This window comes from Leptosomus discolor, chromosome 8 (assembly GCF_034619465.1).
Source record: "Leptosomus discolor isolate bLepDis1 chromosome 8, bLepDis1.hap2, whole genome shotgun sequence".
In the NCBI taxonomy this organism is placed as follows: domain Eukaryota; kingdom Metazoa; phylum Chordata; class Aves; order Leptosomiformes; family Leptosomidae; genus Leptosomus; species Leptosomus discolor.
The window spans coordinates 22027290-22049735 of record NC_141398.1 but is presented as its reverse complement, the minus strand read 5'-3'; the positions used below and the strand labels follow the sequence as shown (position 1 = coordinate 22049735).

At 35.9% G+C, this 22446-nt stretch overlaps 1 protein-coding gene across 2 annotated transcripts in view; it reads left to right on the top strand.

Annotated features, from left to right (window-relative positions):
• The window catches only part of CDH12 (cadherin 12), a 144781-nt gene extending 124609 nt beyond the window's left edge, over positions 1-20172 (top strand). For both annotated transcript variants that reach the window (XM_086469073.1, XM_086469071.1), the window contains 5 exons: positions 3882-4018; positions 9069-9190; positions 10666-10783; positions 16420-16671; positions 19673-20172. In XM_086469073.1, coding sequence (XP_086325199.1) covers positions 3882-4018; positions 9069-9190; positions 10666-10783; positions 16420-16671; positions 19673-20172 — 1129 coding nt within the window. The remainder of the gene's footprint in view (positions 1-3881; positions 4019-9068; positions 9191-10665; positions 10784-16419; positions 16672-19672) is intronic.
• The last annotated feature ends 2274 nt before the right edge of the window (positions 20173-22446 follow it).

Genomic DNA, 22446 nt, shown 5'->3' with positions numbered 1-22446 from the left:
TCTCAAAACGTACAATAAATGATATGCCAGATGATATGTTGTAATCATGCAAAAATTAAAATGTAATAGTGACTGTTTAGCACCTGCTTCACGAATTCACTTTTAATTATTGCTTAAAACTATGCCTAATGTTGTTTGTTTCACTACTGTTTTTTTTTAAAATACATGCTTCATTCTTTTCTAATACAGAAATGTATTTGGTCATGAATCTGTGACACTTTCCTTCCCTGACAGAGTTTCAAAACCTTCACTAACAAAGCGTGAAGTAGGAATTTTTTCCCTGGTGGTAGCCTGTGAAAATAGCCCCACTTAACTCAATATTCTGTTGAAAACCATACTCTCTTGCAGATAACAAGCCTTTAATCATATTGTTAAGCAGTTTTTCATATGACAGCAGAGCCATTTGAATGTATAACCACTCCTCACTGAGAGTTTTTTATTTCACAAACCCCTCAGGAGGCTCAAGTCCATTACCTACTGATCGTACCTTTGAAACTGCCCAAGAACAATCAGTCTCTTGGTGGTTTCCTCCATACACTGTGCTCACTGTAATATTAAATCGTAAGCTATTTTAAGGTATCCATGTCTAGATTTTTTAATGCTGAAATCATTACTTCAGTGTCCAAATGCCCATCTACAGTTAAAAGATCAAGAATATTGTATAATGCCCTTATATTTATTTTCACTGCTCCACTTACTGAGCCCTTACATTGAAAAATTATGGAAGTGCTCCCAGGGTCACTTTTTTATGAACAAATTCTGGTGGTTTATGGCCAGGGGGGGAAAAAAAACAAACTATGTCCAAACATTATCAATTTCTCATAAGGACCCATTCCGACCAAGAAGTAAGCCATGAATTGAATTCTATGGACTTTGGAGGAAGATACTTTGCTTTAAGGAGAGGGATGTGTTCCAGTAAAACTTGATATTCTAAGAAGATGGAGCTGGAAACCTCTCCATGCAACTTTTTTCTGGCTTTGTAAGAGCACTTATTTGTTTCAATTCTCACGTTTCAGTCCTGAAATCTCTTCTTTGGCTCCCAATTACTTAGGGATATATTTGATTTTCTGTATTCAGCTTGATCTCCAGCTCTTTGAATTTAATTATAAGATTCTTACTTTTTTATTGGACATCTGATGATGCTGTTACGCTCTGGAAGAACCTACCTTATCCAAAAGCTGGCTAGTCCAAGCAGAAAAAGAAATTTTATGCAATTGTTTGATACTGCTTTATCAGTGTTCGATAGTCCCTAAGTTTTATATCCTCTAAGTAAAAAAAAAAAAAACGGACATGAACAGGTAAGAAAAGCATAAATTAGTTTGAAAGTTGTTTGTGATTACTACTTCTTGCTGTATCTTAACCAATTATGCTCTTACAGCAGTTTAAAATCTAGATCATGTCACAGATGAAAAGAATAGCTCCATCAATTTAACCATATTTTAAAAAAAAGGAGTCCAAGATCTTCTGAGAAATACACCCTCTTAAATACAGAAAAGCAGGTCATATTCTTTGACGGTACAGACCATACAATTTTCTGGGTGGTAGTTTCTCTCCAAATTAATTCATTTTCTCTGAAATATTTTCCTAGAGCAGTTTGGTCATTAAGATGTCCATTATAATGACAACAAAATCAACAATCTGCCGAACAGTCGGTCTGGGATGAAAAACCAATCTGCACTGTATACAACAGAACGCAAAACTCTGGAAAACAAAGCAGGCTAGAACAGCTCACATGAAAGGAAGCAGCCCTAGTCACAGCAACTAAATCCATGTTATCAGACAAAAACTTTATCCTAGACACATCAGGAAGGGGGAGATAACAGCTAAGAATGAAGACTGGATTCAACTGTTAGGAAAAAAAAAATATTTTGCTGGAAGCTATTGAAAATGGTGAGGTTTATACTATTTTTTTCTCTTTTCTCCTGTTACTGGAATTGGGTTTTAAGAGATTTGATATGTAGGATGATATTTGTTAGAGCAGGTGAAATGAAAGGGCACAGAGCACAGATTCAGTAAGAAACAGGAAATTAAGCACAAGGAGAAAAAGGGCCACAGGTACTCAACACCTGCAAGGGTGACTGGCTTTGAAACTGTTTTGGAATATTACCCCAGTGTACCTAATTTTGATACTATGTTAAATCTGGTGTGTGTGGCTGCACGTTTAATTTTGGAAGAAATTACAACCTGTTAAACACGCAAAGCCTGAAAGAGTAATTTTACTGTTACTGAAAGAATATCGCAGTGTAACAACATTTCTAGTAAATGGCTTATATATTTTTCATAATTCTTATGTCAACCAAATTTTGAATAATGAGATTGACATTACAAATGTGGGTAGAAAATGTTATCATAGTCTAGAAAATATACGTACTCAGCTGTGTGAAAGGATACATGCTGCCTTTAGCAAATCATTTATGAGGCTTTTAAAATAAAGCAGTGAACTGGTAACGACGCCTGTCAATTGATGAAATAACCTATTTAATTTACAGATAGGCTTTTCTTGTGATTTTGATTAAACAAAATATTTCCAAAGCAGCATGGTACCTTATTTGTGATTTTTTTTTTAGTATTCAAGTTTTCCCAAGCTATTAAATTCTTGAGTCCTAATCTGAGGTATTTTCTTCGGACATATGCCGTATACAACTTTCTACCATTTCTTCCTTCTACAGCAGTAACTACAGTGTTTATCATCACATTCCCTATATATTCTTTCATTATATCATGAGAGAAGAAAATACAAGCTTTTATTTTTATATATGAGGTTTCATAGGAACAGTCTTCTGGGCTTTATGTCTTCTAAATGTACTTCTTGTTGAGTGCCGTTTTGTTCTTATTCCCTGTTGCTCACAAGTGGCTTTCTCAATTTCATCCTGCCTAGTTTTTGAGAAAAACCATCAAGGTATGAAAAGACTAACAATGAAAAGGAAATTAGTACCTGGCAGCAGTGCCTCAGAAAAATTATTATTCTGTTATGACTACAAACAGTAACATCAAATGTGAAAATAGATTTTCAAATTATTTAGCATTTAATGAAAAAGGGTTTGGAATAATTATCAGATTGCTTTTAAGTACCTGTGTTAACAAGTGCATCTTGCTTTCTATTAATTCCTTGCTAGGGAAAAAAATAAGTAAGTACACATTTAGACTTTTGAATCTGTGTTCATACTTCTTGACAAATAAAGGCTCGGGGGGGGGGGGGGAAAACCCAACAAAGTTATTGCCCTGTTCCTCACAGCTTCAGTGAAAATAAAAGCTGCCTATTCTTCCCAAAGGAAAGAGCCTTTTATCGCTCCTATATATGCGGGGGGAATAAGCATTCTCTTCTCCATCTCCCACGCTGTGACTCTGCCAACATCTCTTAGGTGAGGTACCTTGCAGTAGACTGTGCCGACAACCTGTGTATATCCACTACGGCACCTCTTTGCAAGCTCAGTGAGGCTACTTCCAGCCTACTGCAGCTACAAATGGCTGTAAAGAGACCAGATCTGATGCGTCTTTCATTGCTATTCATACTTAAAGTAGTATTTTACGTATCTTTTCTGGTTTTCCCTTTAAGCCTATGTAGTACTTTCCAAGCCGTCCGGTATAAGTGATCAGTGTCACAGAAGCTGTGCATCAACTTCTTGGGACCTCAAAGTTCTGAAATAATCTGAACACCAGAAGTGCTACATCTTTTACTATATCCCATTTTTCTTTTGAGCATTCCAACTCTGCAAAAAAAACAACCCAAACCAAATATTCTTTATTGTCTTCTTTCTACGAGGATGGTAATAGTTGGGAAGAGAAAAGTAACAAAACTTGAGCTAGATAGACTGCTGCTATGATAAATAAGTAGTCTTTGCACATTTCAACCTACTTTGTTTAATATTTTTCACATGCAGATACTTCATAGACTGGACAAAGGATGGGGACAGCTACTTTACAATAGATGCTACTGAAGGAACAATTGTTACTAATGAATTACTGGACAGAGAAAGCACAGCTCAGTACAATCTCTCTATAATTGGAAGTAAAGTTAGTAAGTATGATACAAGCTAAGTTAATATGTTAATGTGGCATTTTTGTCAGACTGTAGTGCTCAGGCGTGCATATACTGTGAAGAGTGTATTTACTGCCAAGAGATTATTTAAGAAGGCTCAATAAATATCATTTTGCCAGGCTCACTGTGAGGCTAAGTGTAATGTTCAAACAGCCCTGTATGATAAGGCTTTTCTATTAGGCCTCATGTAGGCAGTTCCCTTGGAAGCTGAAAAATATTTTGTCAGCACCAAGAGCATGAGGATCTGTATGGAGGCCTTCTGATTCTTATTTCTGATTTTGTAATTCACTCCATATGAAATTATGTTAGTAAAATAACAGGCCTGTCAATCTGCTTATTGAAGTAAAAAAATTAAATACTCATTTGATTATCAGAAAAGACGAATAAAAGCAAGTCAAGATTTAAGGCCTCAAATTAAAATTAATCTGTGTGCTGCATCTCTACTTTTGGTTTTTCTCTCTGCCCAAGGCTTTATGCCTAACCACTTGCTTTCTTTTCCAATATGATTTGTGGTGGTTGTTGTGGGGTTTTTTTTTTGTTTCTTGTCTTTGTGTCTTCTCCTACATAGCTTTTATTTTTTTAAACAAAATTCCTTTCTTCCACTGTGTTATGTAGCTCCAGCTTCTTCTAGTTATCCTTCTCTGTAGCATTTCTCTTTCACAATCCTGTCAAACTGTCTCATAGGGATACACCGTGCTTTGAAAACAAGTCTTTTTGTCTCATAGTGCTTGTGTAAAAGGCCATAGAAGTCTTTCTGGTGACATCAACAAGCTGTAGAAGGGGATCTCTTCTGCATTTCTTATTTATTCTCTATTATTTATGTGTCCAGAAATCCAAGTTTCTAAAGCAAAGAACACATTTTCGTCAATGTATTGCTTGGCAGTGAGTCTTCAAAAAGTAATACATGCTACTAACAGCAAGAGGAAGATTTTGGAAACAGGGAAGGTATACATTATTTAAAATGAAAAAAATAATTTCTTAGTTGTAATTACCTCAAAAAGAGCCACAGGATCACCCCCTGGAACCTGAAAATATAATAAGGACACCAGTCAAATGGACACTTGAATTTTATCTGTAGCTTGGAAAAGGAATACACTAACAGAGGAAAATAAACTATCATGAATGATGGAAAACGTGGAGATATATGTGCATACATGCATTGATGAAGTCCAGCAGAACTGTATCTTGCTTCCAGAGAAGCTGAAAGGCTGGTAGATTTAAAGGGGAGATCTTCTAATGGTCTAAATTTCAGTAAAGCTTAACTATTTATATTTATTCGTGGACAAAGAATATTTGAGATTTGTATAGTTTTTCAGTAGTAAGGGAGCATTTTTTGTAAACCCAATGTGAATCTGTTTATTTTTCCCCAAGAGTAATTAAAGCTACCTAAACCCTCCAAGTTTACTTGTCTGTGCACCTTCCTGGCACATATCATGTTTATGTAGTGCTACAGCAGGTAGGCTATTTTGTGAGTGCTAAGAAAACCTCAGTTTAAATCTCAAATTGGGATTTGTCTTCTCCTGCATACCATATCCGGGAATAAGGAACCATCACTTCTCCTCAAATGTCAGTATCTTTTCTCAGATGTCTTGGCTTTTCATGTGTTCATTAGTCAAATTATTTGACATATATTTCTACTACTGTAATATACTTGAACCATAAAGATGTTAACAGATGATGGTACTTCAGCAAAAGAAGAAAGCAGGGTCATCACAGTCTTGTAGACAGGAAAACAGTAATTAATTTGATTGTGTCTGACAGGCAGAATTGCAATCTGAAATCTGTTTCTTAATTTCTAGGCTATATAATTTAACCAACTTGTCTTGTCATCTGTGTAATCTGAGTTTAAAAGGCACGAGAGGATGTTTTCACTGTCACCAGCATGCGCATCAGTACTGTGCTCACAGGGCTCAAAAAGATTTGATTGTGAGACAAACAGCAAACAAAATGAAAAGAGGAAAAACAGAACTCAGGCCTGCAAAGTGTTATTTGAAATGCAATCCCTCATCCTCATTCATATCAAGTATTACAGGTCTTTGTAATTATGTATGAATTCAAAGCTGTACAGTCTTCTGTGTACAGTCTTCCTTTACATACATGAGTAGTTAAACTGATAGACACAAACCAGAACGAAAATCACATAAATAAAGTGAAATCCAGAAGTTCGATCTTACATTGTAGTAATTCCATTTCTTTCATGTTTGATTTTTGCTGACTTTTTATGCAAGGAAAAAGTGTACCTTGGTAAACCACTTAGGAAGATAATATTTCAACCTGTAATATATCTTTCAAAGAATCATAGAAAATTAGTCACAGCCCATCAGTGAGAAATAAATGTAAAAATTACACTCATGTTCATGTATATTGCCAAAGCATGCTATCCCATCATGATTTTGAGGGAAAACAAAACATCAAATCCCTTTGTGTATTTTAAAAATATGCAGTCGCATTAATATCTACACTGTTCCAGAAAGCTGGAAAAAGTTTATGATGTCAGATACTTCAAAAAATATAGCCTAAATAGCCTTTTCGTAGAAACTGATATGTTTAAATAGACGTCATCAAAATTAGCTAATATCTCCCATGTAATGATGCATAAATTTTACATACATTCTTTTATTAGAAGGGCATTTTTAACATATTTCTAAATGGAAACAAGCCAATATCTGTCCGTGTCCTTTCATGGAAACACATTAACCTCTGTCGTGTTTGCAGAATATATCCCAAACTCTTGTGTCCAGTGTTGTACCTTAAAATAAACACACAGAAACCAAATGAAAACCTGAGTTACTCCGTATGAGTTGCTGTATTCTTTGCAGCAAGTACTGCTAGATAGTAAGTTTTAAGTTCAGTTGTTTCTGCAAGTAACTGTGTGAACTTGACCTACTCAGATCTTTTCTGATCTCCACATATATTCAGAGTTGGGGTACTGTCCTCTATTGACTAAAATAAATTCTTGTACTTTTTTTGTTTCCTATTTTATAAATGAACCAATTCAACTGTGAGCAAGCAATTTAGACTTCTTCTGGCTCTTTAGGCATCTAAAGAATAACTGCCTAATCCCTAACTGCTAGACCAAACTGTCTTCATTTATACAGCACCATGCCTTTCTCCACAGAGACATTCTGCAAGTAGGGATGGTGCTGAATTGGAAATTGCCTACATTTAACCTGTATTCAGGGCTAAACTATAACAGTCACTCTATCACCCAAGAACCCCTTACGAGCCAGGGAGGAGAACAGGGAAAAAGGAGAGCAGATTTGCGAGTGGAAGTGAGGACAGATTTAATGAAACACCGCCAATACGAACGGAGATACACAGTTATACTCACACAAACGAATACCCAGTCCTCACAATCAACCAGAGAGCAGACCTCAGGAAAATCCAGAAAAGGAGCAGAAGGAACACCAGCAAGAAGCCCAGCAAACCTTCCCCTTTTACAATGCCCATGACATTATGGGATGAGCTACACCTGTAGCTCACTCAGCTCAGCTGCCCTGGCTGACTCCAAACTGCTAACGGCCTGCCTGGCATGGCTGGGCTGTGATTCTGTCCCAGCCAAACCAGGACAGAAATTAATGAGGATTCAAAGAGATGTTAATACATACGTTCACTATGAGTTAGATATGTTCATAGGAAGGTGCTACAAATATTGTGTGATTTGGACGTGGGATTTTTCTGTTGGTTTTTTGTGTTTTTTTTTCTTTTTCGATTCTAAGCTCAGTTTGTAGGATGGTCAGTTTATCCATTACTTGTAAAGAGGTAAAGCACACTTCTACTTGCAGCTGGTCCTACTTAACTAGGAAATCTTATGGATATACATTTTGGCATTGACAGAGGCCTCTTGAAAACACTGCATTTACTAGTTCCTAAGAATAAAAAAGAAATCGCGTAAAATTTCTACAGTGCCACCATGAAGAGATTTTGCTCCTTGTTGTGTTATTTATAAACAACAGAAGTGCAAAGGTTTCTACAAACTACAAAAAAAAAAAAGCAGCTAATGCAAACAATTTGAAGGGTCTGTTTACGTCTGGAGATTCGAGAAAACTGTTCTTGTACTTAACCATGAGCCCATGCTGTCACTCCTACACTGCCCTGATTCATAGCATAGACTTCTTGAATAGTTAGCTGTGTCTGTCTAGCGGCTGCCACTCTTAAATGTAAAAGGATAAAATAATTATCCATTTGAATCACCAGCTAAACAGGTTTTCTGTATCTGCTATCTTGAGAGAGGTCTCAGCATAAAGTAAAAGAGAATATTGTCTGCTTTGTATTAAATTTTGGACTGCTTTCTATCACAGATTGCATTTGCAGATGAACTTGTTTATAAAATGCATCTAGTGACTGATGAAGATTATCTGCAGTGCTAGGACAAAGGAAAGAAACATAATACATACTGGTTTTTAGCATTTCTTTTGCACACAATTATTTGCTGCTGCAAATATTTCTGCACTTAAATAGGTTACAACGTACCCTAATGGTTTAACCACAAGTTGAATGCTAGCTCTCAAGTTTCACTGTTAAATTTACCACTGACTTGCTTTCAGCAAGATTTTTGTTTATATCTTTCTCTCTTACTTTTCTGCATCTTTTAATTGGGTATGCTCAACTTACCGCCTTAATATCTTGACGTTGTAAACAATGGCTAAGTAATAAATACTGATTTTTTTACATTCCATTATGGAAAACAGTATTCAGTTTTAATCATTGGAAGTATTTTCCACAGAGTCCGTGAAAAGTTATCTGAGAAAAAAGTTTGCATCTTTAGTTACAGGTACAACTTAAATTTCTTTAATTTATGCTCTGATAAACATAATCATGTGCATTGATTCCTTACCCCATGAAGAGTAATGGATCAAAGATTGCTTCTGTTTTCTCCTTAGCACAAATCAGAAATAAATGGAAGTCAAGGGCTTTTAGAAGTCACAGTACTGGGATCAAAACATTTTATGACTATTCATAGACACTGGTGATGACATCAAACATAAACAGTATACCTTAATGCTTTTCTCCTAAAAATCATTTATAGGCAACCCACAATTAACCAGCAAAGTCATCGTTATAATAAATGTCCTGGATGTCAACGAGTTTCCTCCTGAAATTTCAGTTCCATATGAGACATCTGTATGTGAAAACGCCAAGCCAGGACAGGTATTTCAAATTTGTAATGCTTCTAATTTTGCTTATTCTTTTGTTATTATTTATAGCAACGGAAATTTCTGGGTTTAAAAATGACATTAGAATTCATTAGAATTCTGTTACAAATAAAATGTGTCTGTTGGAAATGCCTTTTAGAATTCTGTTTGTTGACCTTTATGGTCTATTAGCTCTGATTATATGGGCCTGAGCCACCTTTACTGCATTTAATATCTATGACAGGAGAAAGAATCCGTTCATTAAAGACACTTACATATACGGGTAAAAGTGCAATGAATAAATGGGGTCATATGGATTATATATATTTCTGCGTCCTATTCTAAAAAAAAAGAACCCACAGCCCCAAAGACAATCCTCCTGAAATCTTGTTTTTATAACGGTGTCAACTATATACATAGCATGCTGAAACTATTTCAGACTGAGAGTATCACCTCATACCATGAGTGATGTCAGTATTAATAGACCTGACCCCAGAAGCTGTGGGTATGTGCTCCTTCTGCACAAAATTTGTGAAATTAAACACAGTGCTGCATAGATATTAACAGTTAATACTGTTTCTAAGACAAAACTTGTAACTTCAACTGTTCAACTTTGAGACTGTCAGCCATGGAAGGAACATATTCAGCCTACTGGATAATCAGTGACTTCTCTTTATACATATATATGTAATATGTAATCAGTCCATGGGATTTTCATTGCCTTTATTATAATTTGTCCATGGCTTCATATCATATTCCTATCTCATGTCTTTTTTTTTTTTTTTTTTTTAATATGTTTCAGCTAACTAAAATATACAGGAATTAACAGTAGAAAGGGGAACCTTTTACAGGGAAGACTGACAGAGGCATTGACCTGTCAAAAATGATAAATATTTAGACCTTTGTTACATAAAAAAAAATAAAAATGTTCCTTTTTAAAAGATCAGTGTCAATGTTACTATGAAACGTTTTAACTGCACTGTGCTTACTTGAAATTTACTAGATAGGACTCTGGGACCCAAAAGCTCCTTCATGTCTGAATGGTGCAGACCTTTCAAAACTCTCTACTTCATTTCAAGTTGTAAAATTAGGGTGCATCTTTGTGAATTACTACAACGTGTGCTGGTCATAACAGTGATAGTAATAGTAACAAATAAAGTGAACTGTCTTTAACTGATCACTCACCTGAAAGAAATCACTAATATTTTGAAACAAAAGACAAATATTTACTACTTCTGATATCAGTATAGGTTAATTCTTTCTGATTTCCTTCAGATACGTTGAAGCGAGCCAATCTGAGACATTATGAGTTCTCTGCAGGCTATAGTATTGAGACTACTTACCTGTACTGTCCAGTACACTAGGGAAATGAAAGTAATCCAGCAGGATTTCACTTTAATTGTTTCATTTGATGTTCACTTTGCACTTCTACAAAACTGATTCTTTTAGAAGAGTGAATTGACTTCAGAATTAATTTTAATCTGGTTTCAGGTGATACAGACTGTCACTGCAGCAGACAAAGATTTGTCAACAGCTGGGCAAAGGTTTTCCTTCAGATTGTCACCTGAGGCTTCCAGTAAACCAAATTTCACAGTCCATGACTACAGAAGTAAGTTACTTACCCATATCTTTCTTTCAGAGCAGCAGCCTATCATTATAATGACATATACGATTATCACAGTGTCTTGGTTTGAAAGACAGGTGTCTGTGGAGGAAGGCAGGAGCCTCCCTTGAAATGGAAAGTGCAACCCCCTTCCCTCCAAATTATTATAATTTTGAAATTAACGGGCCTTCAGGCAAAGATATGGGGAACAGGAATAACAGTTCTTTACTAATATATATATATATAACACAAGGCAGGGAAAAAACAAACAACCCACTGGTTTACACTGACAGAGTCAGAAATACAACCTGACACCCTGTTAGGGTGGCAGTAGCAGTCCGATAAGATGCTGGCTGCAGTCCTCCTGAAGCGATGGATGTAGTTCTGTGGAAGCAGCAATCAGGTAAAAGAGTCTGGTCTTCCTCCGAAGGTCCAGTGGTAGGTAGGTAGCTCTTGTCCTCTGGAACTCCAGTGGGGGAAAAACTCCTCTGGGAATCCAGTGGAAGAAGGCTGCTAGTGTGTTCGAAATCTCCGTTTTTATTTGGCATGGACTGCTTGGCTCCTTCCCCCCGGGCGGAGCATCTCACAATGGGATGGCGAGTCGTGAGGCAGTTCCTTGATGGTCCATTAACAGGAGATGGTCCAGGAGCGAGTTATCCATGGGTCAGGCGATAAGGCATTGTTGTGCCCATTAACAGGAGATAGTCCAGAGGGGGGGGAGGCAGGGAGCACCGCCCCACCTGGTCTCAACAGCTCCTGAAGATGGTAATAGAATACTTTTTTTTTTCCTTTTGGCACATTTTACACTGTAACCTAGGACACACAGTCATGTCTACAGGCTTAACTTTTTAATTTGACATTTCTAATTGTTAGAATATCTAGGACATATATTAATATAAATTCAGGACTTGAAACTTTTCTCATTTTTAGGAGACAGGAATTGTCAGAACACCAAAGGCTGAGATTTCCCTACAAACCTGCAAAACTGCTTCCTGTTGTATTTTCTTCCTTTTATGAGTCAATATCTCAGGAAGAACTCATATGCCAATGCAGGTATAACTTTAAACAAGGCACTGTTGGTGCCTTGTTTAAATACTGTTACTTTGCTAACTGTTTTCAGAGTACCCAGCTACTGTGCTTTCTGGAGGATGTGTTGTCCTGCGGAAGAATTATTTCTAAATACGGACAGTGCTGCTGCAGTGTAACATCCACAGCAGTCTTAATAATTTGTTTGTTTATATAACTATCATCTCTGATTTTTCCCTCATTTTTTTTTGTCATAACTGATCATCTTTTTTTCTTCTTTCGATTGAATGCTTTTAATAAATAGCGAAGAACAACCCAAAATGAAAAAAATTGATCTTTATTTCTATTGAAAACTTTTGCGAGCATCTGATCTTTTGAACACACATAGCTAAAACATCATAATAAACTCTAGTAAATTTTCACTGTTAATTAATCAAATAAGGGAAAAAATTAATGAGTTTAATCAGCTATTAAGTGATCTGTAAAGATCTGTGATATGATAATCTTTTCATAAAAAAGGGTTTACGTTACTGTGCGAAGAAAGAACACCTAAAGTCATCCAATAAACTTCAGTAATGTTCCTTTGGCGATTTAACTATGTAGGCTGCAAGCAGGACTGTTAAGAAAAAGTATATAATTCATATTTTTTTTAAATTATGAATTAAATTTGTTATTATTTTTAATTTAATTTTGAGATGATATTGACTATGAAGTAAATGTTCCTTTCTTGAGAATTATGTAACCTGAGCCTTAAAAAGGGCTGGAAATGGATAATACAGAATGAAAAAAATTGCAGAGGCCACTTGTTTATCCTTTTTTAAAATAATGTGAATATATGACCCACATTATTTTTGAAGCCATGCACTTTTGTCTGTATGTTAGGTGATACAAAATGTATCACTGTATGTTAGGTGATACAAAATGAAAGCCAATAAAATAAGCAGAACTATTAATCATGAAGACCTTTATCATTAAGTAAGTTTAGGAAGAAATAAATTTCAAACAGCAGTAGAATAAACTGTCCTTATTTTAACTTTTTATATAGCTCCTCTCTGAAGTTGACAAAACAAAAATTGTTTATTCCAAAACTTAGTGACTTTTGCCTTAGTATGTCATAGATAGCCAAAAACATTTTACAGATGGGCAAAGAATTTCACTTAATGAATTGTGAATACAGCATATAATGAAACCATAATAATCCATAATATTGCAGACATGAGCCTTATAAAATCAAAAATATGTAGATCATCACTTTATCAGAGGCCATTCAAATAGTTTTCTTGGGACAGACAGCTCAATGAAAATGAAAGACAACCTTACAATGGATTCAAGTCAGCTTACTTCTATTTTTGGAAGACTAGGTCATTACTCCAGATCTGCTTAGTTTAAACAGTTTGATTGTAAACAGCTACTAGTATTTTAAAATGTTGTGGCTTTTCATTATCTAACTATAATTATGCCAAGCAAGATTTAAATGCTTTAAATCTGTGCCCATTGGACGTAGAATTTTGCATAATTCTTAAGTTTGCTTCCCCTTAGTGCTGCACTGCAATTTCTGTTATTTTCTGTCCCCTACTTAGTTGTAGGTAGTATTTCCTTGGAAAACTCAGCATGATGAACTTTGCTAATGATCATAATTAAAAAAGAAAAAAAATGTTCTCTATATCTTAACGGAAGAAGGAAAAAATACTTCTTTAGAGCTTCCTCATATTTTACACGAATTGCTTTCACCTTTCCAACGCATTTGAAGGCACATATGGGTAGTATCTTTATAATTATGTAGTCTTATAACATGAGTTTTATGTATTTCTAAATACCTTTTCTCTTTCAGTCAAGATTCCTTTAAAGAGCTTTAATGTCTTTCTTTCTGTCCATTTCCTAAAATATCTTAATAATTTCAATAATATTTAATTTTTTCAAATAATTAAACCCCACTGTTTTAAATACAAGTCTTCAAGTTATTCTCAGGTCAAAAGAATCTTTAAACTCAAAAAGAGTATACAGTGATTAAACTCAATGACCTTTACAGCTTTTGTGAAGTGTGCTCAGCATATGAGTTTGGTGAGGAAATTGCTAAAATATTATTAGGTAATTAAATTTCCCTGTTTAAACCAGCAGTGTTGACACCGCGATGACTTTGGATGTCAGTAGTCTGTTAACAAACTTTCTCTACTATATAAAACCAAATATTATATTCCCATTAAAAAATGAAATTAGAAACCAGCTGGGCACAACATTTTTCACACATAAATATTTGTGTGTGTACGTACTTACACACAATCTTAAAAGCATTTCTTAACAACTTACTGAAAAAGAAGTACACTGCTTATTGTAATATTAGGAAGACAGAAAATAGTTTTTGAGGAATATTTTCCAGCCATAAAAGACTTTTTCATTTTTGATGATTTACCGAGCTATTAGAAGAATCTGTCCACACAGAAACTCTGTACAATATTTTCCATATCTTCTGCCTGTTTCCCAAAAGGCAGGAAGGTCTGCTTTATGAACAATCTAGAGGTATAGTAACGCAATGTTATTTTCCATACTGAAAAATTTAAAAACATAAATACCATTATCTTTTGAGTTAGCAATTGCTTTAGTACCAAGCAGGTAGTGTAAAAGCTATTTTGATTTTCTCTGAATAAACAATCTTGTTCACTGTGTTGCCATTAATGGGTTTACGAGTAAAGGCGTTGTTTAACATTTTTGAACACATCAAGAAGCGAAATAACCAGTGCTATTCTTTACAGCTAAAAAATCGTGGGTAAGGTGTAATATGTTTGCAATGCACCCAAGAGGACATACTTTTCTAGGTTCCATACTTCTTCAGACTATAACTTAATGAGGCCAGAAGCAAGACAGAAGCTCAAGGTTGCCATTTGGATTCTCAATAAATACAAACATAGGGAAACGTTACATTTCTAGACTATACCTTCAACAGTCCTGAGACCAAGCCACCAGCTGTGAATAGAAGAGGACCTGGCAGAGCTGGAGTGCTTCCAGCCGAACTGCCCACCTTTTGCTGGTATCACTCTTCTCTCTAGTTAGCCGCTTCCCTGCTGAGCACACTCAGTTGCTCACGGAAGAGACTTTTCCTTCTCTCCAGACTGTCACATACATCCTGAAAATGAATTTATTTCTTACAGACAGAAGCACCAGAAGCTGTCTCAGTTTCAGGCTGCAGCTCCTGACTGCTCTGTGTAGAGTTAAAAAACATGCCTGTGTCAATATTTTCAAAAGGATCTTAAACAATTGAACGGGGTTGTAGAAGAGCAACAAATTTTACAAAGTCAAAGCCTTAAGAGCTCGATCTGTTTGAGTCTTCTCAAAGGAGAATTGGAAAGCCATTTGGTTGCATTGTAACATGCATAAAAGTGATCTTCAACATTACAATCAGAAGAAAAAAACAAAAATAATTGAAATATTTTTATTGATAGAAATAGAAAGATTAAGCTGGATGACTTCAAGTTAGACCTAAAACTCTTTATATGGTGCAGGTGATTAATTGTAGAGTGAAAGAACAAGCTGAAGATGGAAGTTGGTTCGATTCAAACAATTTTGAGACATCTTTCTTTTTCAAAAGTGAATGCCACTGAACATATGTCCATTTGCTATGTCTGAGTTTGCTAAATAGTGGAATTTGAAATAAGCATTTTGCCAGTCATGTGCTTCCTCAAGGGTGTCTGATCATAACTTATCTGATGTTGGATATTTAGGGTTCCTTCTTGTTGTCGTTAATCAGAACTGCAAAGTATTTCAGTGTGGAAATCAGAGCCCTTAATCCTACCTAGTGAAAAAAAACTCCAAGGGAGTCATAACACGGACTGCAAGTCACTTCTTCTAAATATATATTAAAGCACATGGTTGAGATGGCAAAATATGACTCCTGCACGCTACCTTCATTCAAATCTGTCAGCTAATTAATTCCCTGCTAATTTTATTTTGGTTTTGCTTTCAATTTTAAGTATTTTAGTCTGCACATCTTTTTCTTGCTACTCTGTTTGATTCAAGAAAAGCACCGGCAACTGAGTATCTACCAGCAAGAAAGAACAAAACATATCTTCCAGGAGTTCTGAACACATTCATTAGTAACTGATGTAAAATCTACTGATTTTAAAGTACTCAGTTAATTTCTGTACTTCTTTTTAATCGGGCAGGAAAATTGAAGGGGTTTTGCATGTGTCCAGTTATATTGCTTTCAATTTTCAAGGGAAATTAATTAATGAATAGGTACGTCATTCTAAATCTATGTGCAATCAAAGCCCGTTGGACCACAGGCTTGGAATATAAGGACATAAGGAGAGAAGAAAAACTGAAAATCCTTCCTTATCTAATACCTGTAACGCTTTTTTAAATTATTATTCATGTCGTCTTTGACATTTCAGCTGTCAAGTTAACAACTTTACAGGAAATGGAGGATTATTTAATGCTCTGCAAAAAATGCCAGTCAGAATACAATACCTTCTTTAATGATAAAACAAGGCAATTACAGAAATCACGTCATTCATCGAGTTTCAAAAATGTAATAGCTGCCTGTCACTAAAGGTGATACAAACTGCAGTGGTGAACTGAAGTACACAATAAAAATCCTGTAATGACTGTGTCATGTTTTACAGACAACACGGCTGGGATTGAAACCAGGAGAAATGGTTACAGCAGAAGGCAACAAGAGCTGTACTTTCTTCCAGTAGTTATAGAAGACAGCAGTTACCCTGTCCAGACCAGCACAAACACAATGACTATCCGTGTTTGCAGATGTGATACTGATGGTACCATCCTGTCCTGCAACGTGGAAGCGATCTTCTTACCAGTAGGCCTCAGCACAGGAGCTCTGATTGCAATCTTGTTGTGTATTGTTATACTTCTAGGTTAGTTCTCACTAAACCATGAGAAGTGCATTACTCTGATATTCACCTGTGAATTGATTTTTGTTATTATCTTCACGTCTTGTTTAACAAAAGCCATTGAAAATGTGTGTCTGTTAATGAGAACTTTTATGTTTCTATATTTCTAGAAAAGCATCCCAAAGCACTGAACATGACCATGAACTTTCTAACACCTAAATATTTCCTATTGCTTGAAGAGAACCAGCTTTCAGTGGAACCTAAACCATAATTTTTTCTCTGAAACAGTTTTGTTTGAATACCTGTCTTGAAGGATTAATATTTTTAGTTTATTACGAAGTAGACAAATCATACGGGCACTAAGAGCAGTAAGGACTTAATAAGGGCATTTATTCAATTCTTCGTCCCAACTTGAACAAAAGAAAAAAAAATGAGAAAGGAGAAAATACTTATAGTGTAGACTGGGACTGGCTAGATCCATGTAAAACTTCACAGGAACATTTTAATTTCAGGCAGGCATGGATTCCATAAGGTGGCATTACCATTTGATCTTAATATTACCTTATTTACAGCATGTCCAAAGCAGTCAATACTCATGTGCATCCTATTTATAATACGGCGTTAATGAACTGATAACAAAATAAACCCAACTTTGTAGCTTACACAGCACAATGTGGGCTTCAGAAAGCAGACTGATTCCTATAGATGCTAGTGTATGCCTTTTCTTGATACTAGGGGGCTTCCTAGATCTCATGCTACTCCTAATGTAGGTCTAATCCATTGGAAAAAAAATAGGTGCAGACTTTCAAAATTTCTGTTCTGTGAAAAAATTGTAAGAAAAATGTTGTTTCAAATCAAAACAAGAATCGCAAACTCTCGTATTTCCCATGGAACAGGAATTAATCACAATACACTCATTCTGAAGAATTTAAAAAGCAATGAAAACAAAACAGCCTTAGGTGAGTTTTTCTAGGAAGCAAGAAGAATGCTGTCTCCTCTATCGTAATTCCTTGGGACTATTTTGTAACTTTTAGGGTTTTTTCCTGGGTAAAAGCAGCCAGGGTGTCAGGGGTGAGCCTCAGCATCAAAGAAATTCCATTATGAAAAAAAACCTTTAACTTATTTTCACATGAAGTCAATCAGAGCTCTGTCTTAAGGCATGACTCCCAGGATACCTAACGTCTCTGTTACAGAGCAAAGTGCTAGAAGCCCTATACATATAGCTGTAGCAAAGCTTTTCAAGTTGCCGCTTTTGTGTCCCATGATCTAGACAGTGTGAACTACACAGCAGAGAGTGTGGTACTCTTCATACAGAGATCATTTACTATAGCAGAAAATCTGGGGAAGCAGGAATACCTGAAGTCTGGATTTCCCTTAAATTTTCTAGGTGATCATGGAGGCCTTCAACAGAACTGTATTTATGCTTCCCCAATTTGTTCAAATAAATAAAATTTTTATTTTAAAAAATTACTATATTCAATCAAAATAAATATATCTAAGAACTCTATACCAGCTCTGTTGCTGATTAATGCACTTGGTATATACAAAACTAATGAAGATATTTTAGTTACCGCTTTGCATAGAATGCCAGACTCAATTAGTGAGCTTATGTTTGGAAAAGAGGTTTTGGTCCTTTAATAACGCCGTTCATTCTAGTCAGCCTGGCAAAATTACCCAGAAAAACTAATGTATAAATAATGAGATCTCCTGTGCTGTATGCAACCTAAGAGAATGACGTGTAAAAAAAACTTGTGGATTTTCATTTCTTGCTGTGAACCTGGCCTGACACAGAGTCATTAAAATTGTAGTTGAAGTCATTATTGTCAAACTCATTTCTAAACAAAAGACAGTCAACATATAACCAGAATCAGGAGTTATTTCACACCACACAACCCTGACCAAGAATCATTGCAACGCCTGTATTCATTGTTGTGTTACCAAAGGCAGTTAGAGAACTAAAAATATCAAAGGCCAGTTTGCTACAAGCAGATTTTGCACTCAAAGAAATATATCTCCAAAACCAAACTATTGGCAAAAAACCCACAAGGTGGTTGCCATTTGGAATAAACCCAATTTGTAACATTTTATATTATACAGAATCATAAAAATCACAGTTGGAAAGCATGTCTGGAGATCATGTAGTCCAACCTCCCTGCTTACAGCAGGATACGTTAAAGCAGGTTGCTCAGGGACAAATCCAGTTGTGTTTTGAATATCTCCAAGGGTGGATACACCACAACTTCTGCAGGCAACTTGATCCAATGCTTGACATCCTGATAGTAAAGAAGCTTTCTTCTTACTCTTTAATGGAATTTCCTGCATTTCAATTTGTGCCCATTGCCTCTTGTCCAGTCATGGCACTAAGAAAAGTCTTGTTGCATCTTCTTTGTTTCCAGCCATCAGTATTTACACACATTGATAATATCCCCCTGAGACTTCCCTTCTCCAGACTTAACAGAACCACCTCCTTCAGCCTCTCCTTGTACGGCAGACGTTCCAATCCCTTAATTATCTTTGTGGCTCTTTACTGGACTCACTCCAGGAAGTCCATGTCTGTCTTGTACTGAGGAACCCAGAATTGGACCCAGAAGTCCAAGCGTGTCTGACCAGGTCTGAACAGAGGGTTGGTTTGTTTTTTTTTTTTTTTGCATTGTGGAAATTTGGGAATTTTTCTCTATTTTGCTATGGAGACATTTAAAAATGAACTCCATCCCTCTGTCTCTCTGAACTAAAAATTCGAAGTCCTGTCCAATTCTATTTGCAAAACATGTCAGTAGGAAAATTATTTGCTACTTCCTTCAGCAGCTCAGCAAACACTGAGGAAAGTTAGACTCATATATTAAACAATGGATGACTTTTCATTGGCTGGAGCATTGCCATTTTTAAAAGAATAGTAAAAGCATATCTACTAAGGAAAAAAGTCCCTTTGATTGCTTGCAGCTTTCGAAGGAAGATATAACGATATGTCATCAGAGTACCAAATTATTTCTGTGCATGTCTTAACTTCAGTTTTCTCTCGTTACAGTCATTGTGGTACTGTATGTAGCACTACGGAGGCAGAAGAAAAAGGACACCCTGATGACCTCTAAAGAAGACATCAGAGATAATGTTATCCATTATGATGATGAAGGAGGTGGAGAAGAGGACACCCAGGCTTTTGACATAGGTGCCCTGAGGAATCCCAAAGTGATTGAAAATACCAAAATTCGCAGGGACATAAAACCAGACACATTGCGTTTTCCGCATCAGAGACCACCAGTGGAAGATAACACAGACATAAGAGATTTCATTAATCAAAGGCTGCAGGAAAATGATGTAGATCCAACTGCGCCCCCTTATGACTCCTTGGCAACGTATGCTTACGAAGGAATTGGATCTGTTGCAGAGTCTCTCAGCTCTATAGACTCTTTTACTACAGAGGCAGACCAGGACTATGACTATCTGAGTGACTGGGGACCTCGCTTTAAGATCTTGGCAGACATGTTTGGAGAAGAAGAAAGTTATAACCCTGACAAAGTCACTTAAGTAAAACTACGACAGTGAAATAAAAAGAAAAGTAAACCAATAACAAATTTAGAAGATAAACCCAAGCTTTATACAGGACAGGATTCCTTTGATTATAAAAGAGAGTAACTGTTTCCAGCAAGTTACTACATTTATCATACTGTCAGGTTTGGCTGATCTGCGAAGAAAAGATAAATCCTGTAATATACACAGGTTTTTGTTGTTTTTATTTTGTTAGTCCTGAATTACACTGAGACAAGTTCAGGCCTACAAGGTACAGTTTACTGACCTGACTTAGAAAGAAGATTGCTTTCTGGCATCACAGTGGAAGAGTGGTAGCTTTTTCGTAATTCCACTAAAGTGCCTATTTGAAACTTTTATCATTTAAGTGGTAAAGAGTCTGCTGTGATGGTGTTACAAAACTGAACAGTAAATTGGACGAGAACTTTAAGACAAGAAGCAATAGCAACATGCTGACTTCTTTTAGAACAAAAATGCAGATCACTTCCTGGGGTATATTTAAAGATTAATACTAAGGGGGGGGTACATTGCGTTTGGGGATTATGTATGTTTTTTCAAAAGAAGAAAACAGTATGTCAAGACATCATATTTCTTTTTCTAAAATTTCATTGAAATTTTAAATTTAAATTGCTATTGCTCACTTCGAAGATGTAAAGCCCAAATTAAAAAGGAAAAGAGCCTTGCACACAGCAATGCTAAAATATTCATGCAACAATTACATTTTTCCAATATAATAAAAAAGAAGAAAGCAGCTATTCCTTTATGTGAAGGAAATTTCCCTTGGCTCCCCCTCTTCTTTTAAAATGAGAATGTTATTAGAATGTAAAATGAAGAGGGTATTTTAAGAGTATTATTGTGGTTTTAGTATCAAGACATTTTTTCCCTTGTAAGTATCACTAAAGCACATATAAAGAACTCCTTATCACTTTTCTTTGCAATTAGATTGTTACTCGGTAGGTATGATAGGTATACATGTTATAGATATAGCTATTTTTCAACTGACCATCTACTATAGTTCAGCATATTGTATTTCACTGTCAGACCCACGTCAAACATTTTAGAAAGTCTTTTGAGGATGGAAAACTTATTTTTCTTCTTGCCAAAATACTAACAGAGGCAGAATAAGAATATAAAACAGTACATTGGTCCACACTATATGTACATACCCATGCATAAATGTAGCTATGCACGTAATAGAAGTACAGATATGCGCAAGGCATTATGCCATAGAGGATCTCTTGTAAAACTGTTTCATGTGACTTATTCTGATGATCTAAGGCCTAGACATTTTGTAAGATAATGGTTTATGCCCCTCGAAGTGCATATATATCCTTATATTCTCCTTCTAAAATCCCCTCAATGCTATAAAATCTGCTTGAGCACTACTCACGGTTAATGGCATTGGCAAGGTCAGCCTGAGTCTTTCATAAATCGGAAGTCTTTTATTCACCTCAGGTCTACAGCTTACTTTTGTATTACAGAAGAATTAATAACTATCAGATGTAGTTAGTTCACAACTATGATATTAACATACACAAAGTTCCCTTTACTCTCTTGGGGAAACTTAATGGTATTTTGAAGTTGTGTAGATTAATCTCACAATGAGACTTTAAAAGGTGTTTTGTTTAAATAAGATCTATATTGTTCATTACAATTGGACAGGGCTGCATTAAAAACATGATTGTTACAGCTTCTTCCAGCAGAGTTCTGAGGAAGAGACAGAGCATATGGTAACAAGAAAGCTTTGTGGTTTTTTCATTATCAGCAAAGTCATCCTATGTTCCCTGAAAGATAGACTAAGCCAAAAAAAGCTCTGTTCTCACAGGACAGGAAAGTAGATGGAGTGGTGGGCCCCCATTTGCCAACATAGCAATTTTCATGTGGAAGCTGATGTTTTTAATTTTTGCACATCATGACAATACAGCAAAGGCAACTTGATACTGCAGAGTGTGCTGAAACAGGGATCGGAAAAGAAAAAAACCTACTAGTAACAACACACATATGATTCATTCAAAATTCACATTTATGGAAGGATTTAGCAATGCTTCCTCAAGTAACACACGCATTGCAATGCTTCCTACCGTGCTTGCACAGCTAAAATAAGCATCTAACATTGTTCATTTACAGACTTGCAATCCTACAGCCAAACTCTGCTCTTAGTAACGTGTTAGTCCTTTATATGTATTTCACGATTAAAGTCAACATAAATGAGAGCAGTGTTTGACATTTTGACATCAAGTGGCATGCTTGCTCCTGAGAAATTTGTATTTGTAG